The sequence below is a fragment of the Pyrus communis genome, chromosome 9 (genome assembly GCF_963583255.1).
Source record: "Pyrus communis chromosome 9, drPyrComm1.1, whole genome shotgun sequence".
Classification (NCBI taxonomy): domain Eukaryota; kingdom Viridiplantae; phylum Streptophyta; class Magnoliopsida; order Rosales; family Rosaceae; genus Pyrus; species Pyrus communis.
In genome coordinates, this window is record NC_084811.1 from 5,738,133 (window position 1) to 5,747,269 (window position 9,137).

The following is a 9,137-nucleotide window of genomic DNA, read 5'->3' on the forward strand; positions in this document are numbered from 1 at the left end:
TTTAATGATAAGGACAAAATAAAGAGTAAAGTGAATAGTACCGGACTGACTTTTAGTGTAAAAATGTGGTTTTTCGTTAAAATGAACAGTACCGTGGACTTTTCGTTAAAACTTTCATTTTTTTATTCTCTTCTCACTAATGCCCCAAATTAAATCCCATTTGTCAATTAAATCATTAAATTATTTACCCAAATTTGATAAATCTAATTATTTTGTTAGGTCTTTTCCTTTCATCCCATGAAAGTTGAAAGGTCTCTCATATATAATCTATAATCTTCTTCGTGTTGTATGTGCCCCTTCTCCATTAAAATATCAGTTGACGTCTTTGTTTACATTTTGCAGAAAGGTCCGAGGAACTCCCTCCTGCAGTGTTATTTAAAGCGGAGTCGTTGCAACCAAACATATTATTTTTCTCTTGGTGTTTCAAGAAATTACCGAATGTTTTGTCCTATGGTTGTGCTTGTCAAAGTTTTTCTATTTGTCTATTGTTGAATTCTTATGGCGATGTCCTTATAACAATTTGTCTTTGGTTTGTTGGTCTTCTTTTTACTTTTTTCACTGATTGGTGGTCTCTTTTTACTTCTTACTACCTTTAATGCATGCGCTCACGCTTGTACAGGAGGTATTTTTTCAATCACGGCGTGTAACACATAAATTATACGTTTTAAATGTATTTATATTTGTAAATTGATAAAAGAAAAGTTAAATATTTGAAGTAAAGGAGTAATCTTAGATCATGCTAGAAAAAACCCCTCATAAAGCATTTAAACCAAATGAATCCACATAATAAAATCGGTCTCCATAGAATTTACATTAAGAATAGAGAAAATAATATTTAATAAACAACTGATTGATTCACATTATTGTTAGCCCATTGTGAGGCTAAGTTCATCTCCTCCCCCTTAGTGTTGATAATATAGTTTGTTGAAAAAAAAAAAAAAATCATTTGACAACTAATTTAACCACATTATTATCCACGTGCGAAAAACCTTTTTTTATAACCAACATTACGTACATGCCTCTTAGGATATTTTGAATGCGTTTAAAAATAGAGAAAATAATATTGAATTATGAATCACATTATTGCTAGCCTATTGTGAGATACTAATTAAATTAAAAATAAAAAAAATTGTGCAAAAAGTTAATTATTAAAAAAACACCGTCAAAATGATGAAAATGCCTCTACGTTATTTGATGCATTATTTTGGGATGCCTTTGAAGTTTTTTGTCTTGGGGGAATTTTTGTCTAAATTTTTTTGTTGAAGCTTGGTGACACCAAAAATGCTATTCACCTTGTGTGGGTAATAACAACTGTCACGCCCTGATCCTGAGATGCATTGAGGATCGACCAATGATGTCACCACGTATCTGTTCATTTATCATGTCTTGCCTCCGAGACATGACCGGAAACAAAACAACGATTTGACAGGGCATTAACTTTTTCTTGTACATCATGGCTGCATCTAACCTTTGTGTTAGACTGCCTATGTACCTTAAGACGGGATCAAGCCCATACGTAATTCATCCCTTGTAAAACTCTAACATTTTTCCTGATACTTTATAGCGGAAAACATAGAGTTCCATACTACATAACAATCATATGTCAGCCAAGATTTGTCATTTCGTCATTCACATATCTCACATGCTTTCCAACTCCATTCCACAATCACATCAACTTATCGATTCAATGACTCAAAGATGCATGTTGTAACTATGTAAACCAATCAAATAAAGTAATAATTCAGGAAATTTAATAAAGCAATCGCTGTATTTCCTATCTAGATCCCAAGCAATGTTATGATCACTAATTTACGAACACAATTGTTTATTGTGAGCAATTTCTATTCACTAAATTCTAGGGTTTCAGACTAACTCCGAACCACTCAACGAAATCCAACTAGAAAATGGTCTACCATCGTGGATCTACTGAGCATAACCTCTCCTTACAATAGGGTAGTTAGGACAGGACACATCATTTCGCATGAGACCTTTTTTTACCGGATTACGCAGAATATTTAATCCAACTCCAAAGACTGTGAGAAATATGTACCACACAACCAGTGATGAAGCCAGAAATAATCGGAAGGAGGGGCAGAATTTCAAATTGTAAAAGGTCCCAAAAAATTGTAGACAATCAAATCCTTTTAGATATTTAGCAATATTAATGTCAATCATAATCAAGGTTGAATGTTATAAAAGATGTTAGGAACTAGTTGGGCGGCGAACTGAAGCCTAGCGTCTAGGCAGATTTGAGTAAATTTATTATATATCATCTAACGCATTGGCGGAAACCTACTTGTATTTGAGTAAACTTATTATGTATATATCGTATAATAAGTGTTTTACACCTTAAAAAATTATACTTGTATTGAAGTTTCAAATTTATTTTTAATTAAGCTTCTTATTTAACGTACAACATTAAAAAATATCAAAATTTTTATTTTAATAATTTAGTGAATATGATATTATGAGAAAAATACACTTCTTACAATGATTTACTTTTTATTTTATTTTTATAAAACTCTAAACTCTAGATTAATAAAATTAATGGTTTGAAATCTTTTGTTAATATTAAAAAATAATTATAAAAAAAAAAGAAAAGAAAACGATCATAAGTGGCTTGCAGCTGTATTTTCATTAGTAGCCACAACAAAAATGAAACTGTGTGTTGAAAGTTAAATAGCTGGCCACCTTTTTCTTTCTCGCAAATCATTTGAACCGCCACTTTTGGAACAGTCGCAGCTCCGGCTAGCACCGGAAATGCCCATATTTCATCTTATTTCTTCGCCATTCGCCAATAGTACTTGGGATTTCGAAAAAAAAAAAAAAAACAAAAAAAAACAACAAAGGCCTACATGCAACGGATGTTGTACAACAGCAGAGGAACTAGGGGGCGTTTGTAGTCCGACTAACTAGAGGGGTTGCTACCCCCTCCTAGGCTTCTTTTTCGTCGAGAGAAGGGGCGACCGCCCCTCCTTGCTCCTCTGTAGCTTCGCCCATGCACACAACGACTCCTTTTGCTTGTCTAGACTCTAAGTTGGTATGGGCACAAAAGCGTTCATGAACAAATATGTTTTCTACAATAACAGTTTCCGAGCTCTGAGTTTTGTTTTTTATATGCAAATTATAGTAGAACATAGCAAAATGACTAATTACGCTATGAAGAATATTAGCTACATTTCCCACTTACCTTCTTTATTTGCCTGTTCTACTTAAAAGATGTCATGTGGACTTATCTTGCACCTAAATAAATCTATTAATTAATTGTGTTTAATTTTTTTTATTCTCTTCTCACTAATGCCCCTAATTAAATCCCATTTGTCAATTAAATCATTAAATTATTCACCCAAATTTGACAAATCTAATTATTTTGTTAGGTCTTTTCCTTTCATCCCATGAAAGTTGAAAGGTCTCTCATATATAATCTATAATCTTCTTCTTGTGGTATATGCCCCTTCTCCATTAAAATATCAGTTGATGTCTTTGTTTACATTTTGCAGAAAGGTCCGAGGAACTCCCTCCGGCAGTGTTATATAAAGCGGAGTCGTTGCAACCAAACATATTATTTTCTCTTGGTGTTTCAAGAAATTACTGAATGTTTTGTCCTATGGTTGTTCTTGTCAAAGTTTTTCTATTTTGTCTGTTGTTTAATTCTTATGGCGATGTCCTTATTTGCACAACAATTTATCTTTGGTTTATTGGTCTTCTTTTTACTTTTTCCACTGATGGTGGTCTCTTTTTACTTTTTACTAGCTTGATGCACGGCTCACGCTTGTGTAGAATGTATTTTTTTAATCACAGCGTGTTTTGCACGACTTGCATGTTTTAAATGTATTTATATGCGTAAATTGACAAAAGGAAAGTCAAATATTTGAAGTCAACGAATAATCTTAGATCATGCTAGAAGAAACCACTCATAAACCAATTAAACCAGCTGAATCTACATAATAAGTTTATAAAGAAAAAACGAAAGTATAATACCCGTTACTTAGAAGGTTGAAAGAGTGAAGGTAGGCCTAGGCCAATGTTGGCCATATAGTGCCTATGCTCCTGGTGATAAACAAAAATACACCCTAAAATTATAGATTAGAATCCTTCTGGCATTGAAATCAACATTTCTTACCAAGAAAATAATGCATTCCAAATTAGAATTTTGCATGTTCATTGTTTAATACGCCAAGCACCAATTAAAAACCAAAATAGTGAAGATATTTGGTACATAAGAACCTACGTACATATTTTTCAGGCAATAAGATTGAAGGGAGCCTATTACATTATATATGTTTAGGCCCTAATATAGTGTTAAAACATGCACCATTTAAATCTTTAAAATCTAATTATTTAAGGATGATGACGGTCTGGTTTTGCAGTAACCAGGCCTTACAAGAATTAATTAATATAGATGTGAGAGACAACCACCGCTTGGTCAGAATTGAAAACTGATTCTTCTAATTATTCTGTTATTTTGAACAAAAAAAAAAAAAAAAAAAAAAATGGAGATTCTATGATTTTGTTTTCCAAGAAATATTTAAACTGTAATAACCTAGCCAAAATGTTTGTCATCAAAATGTAACATATACAGTGCTTTCGATGAGAATGACACCGTCACAATTTAAAATTTCCTGCATCTTGTTTGACTAGCAAAATCATAAGAAAAGAGAGAAAATTTGGAAAGACGTTAAGAAATAATATGGAGTACTTGGAGCTAACAGTAAACCTAGTGTAAAACTGAGCGTTATAGCATTTTAAAATTCATCCGGTTGACTCCACTTAATAGGATAAGACTTTGTTGTTGTATGGTTTGACAAGCAAAACAAGTAAAAAATATAAAAGAAAAGGTCGATAGCATCTGTTACGTAAGAGATATATAATATTTCAAACCCTTATATTCCTGCCCCATTTTTCCTGGTTCGAGTCAGAAAAATTATTTTGATGGTTAATTAAAGACTTCGAAGTCGAGCTAATATTGAAAAATTTCATGAAGGTGTTTTCCACAAGATTATAGTTGCCAGCCACCGTATCCATTAACAGCACCTAATGATCTTCCAGCAGTGTCTCTAAAAGTTTATCAAGATGAAAACTTTGCTCCATTTCTTTCTATTTTTAATGACTGTTAAGTTGATCCACCTCTGTGTTAATGTCATCCCAGTTCACAGCCAATGTCTTCAAGATGAGAAACTTGCATTGCTCCATTTCAAACAAAGCCTTGTATTTGATCCTTCTACTTCCTCTAAGCTCGTATCGTGGAATTCAAGCATTGACTGCTGTTCTTGGGCTGGTCTTAGTTGCAGTGATGGACATGTCGTTGGTCTTGACATCAGTGGTGAATGTATCTCAGGCAACATTGGCAATTCAAGCAGCCTCTTTGATCTTCAACATCTTCGAAGCCTCAATTTGGCTGACAATGAAGTTGGTTATGGCTCTCAAATTCCATCTGCAATTGGAAAGCTTACCGATTTGAGCTATCTAAACTTGTCTAATACTGCTTATTCCGGGCAAATTCCCATTGAGATCTCACATTTGACAAGGTTGGAAATTCTTGATTTATCTACCTTTTACTTTCCAGGAAATCCTTCACTGAATCTTGAGAGTCCGAATTTGAATGTGCTCATTCGGAAGTTTTCTGAGCTTGTTGAAATTCATCTAGATGGCGTAAGGATATCAGAACAGGGGAGCAATTGGTGCCAAGCGATATCGTCTTCACTCCCAAACTTGAGAGTGTTGAGCTTATCAGCTTGTAATCTTTCAGGCCCTATTGATAGTTCATTACTGAAGCTTCAATCACTCTCAGTTGTTCGGATAGAGAACAATAATCTGTCTACTCAAGTTCCGGAATTCTTCTCAAAGTTCAAAAATTTGACTTCCTTGCTCCTCATGAATTCTGGATTATATGGTACATTTCCGGAGAAGATTTTCCTCGTACCTACACTGCAGAGTATTGACTTATCAGGTAATCCGCAGCTTCAGGGATCCTTACCGGAATTTCCGAAGGGTGGATCTTTTCAATCCCTGGTTCTCAATGGGGCAAATTTTTCAGGCCAGTTGCTTCCAAACTCTATTGGCAACCTCAAACTGCTGTCCAACGTAGATGTTTCAACTTGCAATTTCATTGGGTCAATCCCGAGATCAATGGAAGACCTTACACAGTTGGTTTATTTGGACTTGTCGAGAAACCAGTTCAACGGTACAATTCCATCCTTCAGTATGGCAAAACATCTGACCATAATAAATCTTTCTTACAATCAGCTAACAGGTCAGATTAATTCCTCTCACTGGGAAAACCTTACTAATCTGGTGAACCTCGATTTGCGACACAATCTACTTGATGGGACTATTCCACCTTCTGTGTTTTCACTTCCCTTGCTGCAAAAGTTACAGCTTTCCGACAATCACTTCTCTGGTCAGTTGCCTGAATTTGGAAATATTTCTACCCTATACAACCTTGAATTGAGCAGCAACAGTTTGGAAGGTCCTATACCTGTGTCCATCTTTAATCTACGAGAGCTTAGAATACTCTCACTTTCTTCAAACAACTTCACCGGCTCTTTCCTTCTTAATGATATTCAGCAGCTGAAAAATCTCTCAAGTCTTGATCTTTCATGCAATAGTTTGTCTATTAATTACAATCACACCAATTCCTCTCATTCTTCATTTCCGAAAATTACCACATTGAAGTTAGCTTCTGGCAATTTGAGAAGAATCCCAGGTTTTTTGAGAAATCAATCAACATTAAGCACTTTGGACCTATCAGATAACCAGATTCATGGTGACATACCCAACTGGATTTGGAGAATCAGTAATCTTGTTCAACTAAATCTTTCTTGCAACTCTCTGGTAACTCTACAAGGTCCTTTCCTCAATCTTACTTCTACTTTGTCTATGCTTGACCTTCATTCCAACCAGCTTCAGGGACAAATCCCAATGCTTCCACAAGTGGCCACTTATCTGGATTACTCAAGAAATAATTTCAGCTCAAGCATTCCGGTTAACATTGGTGATTTCCTTATGTACACTATGTTCTTCTCTTTTTCAAGAAACAAGTTAAATGGAAGCATTCCAGAATCAATGTGCAACAAACCATATCTTCAAGTTCTTGATTTGTCCAATAATTCTCTAAGTGGCCCGATTCCCCAGTGCTTGACTGCGATGAGCTGGACACTGGCAGTACTTAATTTAAGGGGAAACAAACTTTCTGGCACTCTTCCAGATAATTTTCCTCAGCCCTGCAGTCTACAAACTCTAGACCTCAATGGCAATTTGATTGGTGGTCAGTTCCCAAAATCTCTAGCCAATTGCACAATGTTAGAGGTGTTAAACCTGGGAAACAATCAGATAAAAGATGTCTTTCCGTGCTTACTGAAGAGCATATCCAGCTTGCGTGTACTTGTCTTGCGCTGCAACAAACTTTATGATCGCATTGAATGCCTCAAGACCAACAGTTCCTGGACAAAGCTTCAAATTATTGACATAGCTCGCAATAATTTTATTGGTGAAATACCAGGAAGTTTTTTGAAAACATGGCAAGCAATGATGGCTGATGAAGACGGTGCCATGTCAAGGATTAATCACCTCCGATTTCAAGTTCTAGAGTTCGAGCAAGTGTACTATCAGGATGCTATAACTGTTACCAGTAAAGGTCTGCAAATGGAGTTGGTAAAGATTCTAACTGTTTTCACCTTGATTGACATCTCATGCAACAAGTTTAGTGGATCAATACCTGAGGATATGGGAGAGCTGAAATCCCTCTATGGCCTCAACTTGTCCAGTAATGCTCTCACTGGCTCAATCCCATCGTCATTAGGCAACCTACGACAACTTGAATCGTTAGACCTTTCGGACAACAGATTGAGCGGAACAATTCCATCAGAGTTTTCCAAACTTAATTTCCTCTCATTCCTGGATCTCTCGAACAATCGACTAGTCGGGAAGATTCCAACCGGCACTCAGATTCAGTCTTTTTCAGCAGATTCCTTCGCAGGCAATAAAGGATTATATGGGCCACCGTTATCGTCGCTAGGTAACATAGATGACGGATCAGCAAGGTTGTCACCAACATTAGAAGGCAAACATTCAAATCCTGCGCACGGAATTGAATGGGATCTGATTGGTGCTGAAGTTGGATTTATTATTGGCTTTGGAATTGCTACTGGATCACTTGCGTTTTGCAAGAGGTGGAGTAAATGGTATTATAAAACTATGTATAAAATGCTTGGTAAGATATTCCCTCAGCTGGAGGAAAGATTTGGCCCTCATCGAAGACATGTTCACATACACCAAAGCTGGACCGGTTGAAATGATTACGAAGAGCAGTACAGCGTGCTCTGCAGTAACATTTTCTCTTTGAAATGTCTTGTATTATGAATTGTGAAGTTCCAGCAAACGGGATCGAACCCTGTCGAAAGACACGGTTCGAGGCACAACCTTCTGTTAACTTGAGTCGTTAAGAATATATATTGTAAGAATCATTGTAGACATTGTAGGAGTCTTTTATTAGGAAGGAAATATGTTGTGTTTATAGTTTTCCTTGTAAGACAAGGTTTGTGTGTGTATATATTGTACAGCTTTGGTGAATAATAAATAAGAAAGTATTTTGGGTGTACAATTCTACATAGCATCGAGAGCTAGGTCTAAAGAAAACCTAACGTACCACAGTGCCGCTGCTGCTCAGAATCTGGGGGCTATATTGTTTCTGCCCTTGCCGTTCCAACTTGCGAGGACTGTTTTCCTGCACTTACCGTGTGCACCTCAGGGCTGCCTCTGAGATATTTTAGGGGCCTTGTGACAAATTTATAAAAGGGCCATTCTTAAGACAATCTTAGAAAAAAAAATTGAATAATGTATTGGTGATAAAAAGCAAATACAGAAACAAACTTAAAAAATCACAATAATTATCGGTTTCTAAATATCATTAAATGTAAAGAAAACTACAAAAATAACCATATTAGTAAATAATCAACAACTAGTTCAATTTTGAGAAACAAATGAAAAAAACTTAAAAAAGTCTAGCATTGAAGTTTCACTTAACGATGCTTATTCGTGCATTCTTTGTTATAAAATCATCAATTAAACCTTCATAATCAATTTTGTCTCAGAAACCACTTTCTATCAATATCAAAGCAAGTTCATCTAACCTTTCC

The 9,137-nt window shown here is 35.6% G+C and overlaps 1 protein-coding gene across 1 annotated transcript; it reads left to right on the forward strand.

The window, feature by feature from the left end:
• The first annotated feature begins 5,073 nt into the window (after positions 1-5,073).
• On the forward strand, positions 5,074-8,292 carry LOC137744252 (receptor-like protein 7). Its single transcript, XM_068484114.1, has one exon. The coding sequence runs from the start codon at positions 5,074-5,076 to the stop codon at positions 8,290-8,292; it is 3,219 nt and encodes a 1,072-aa protein (XP_068340215.1).
• Positions 8,293-9,137: the final 845 nt, after the last annotated feature.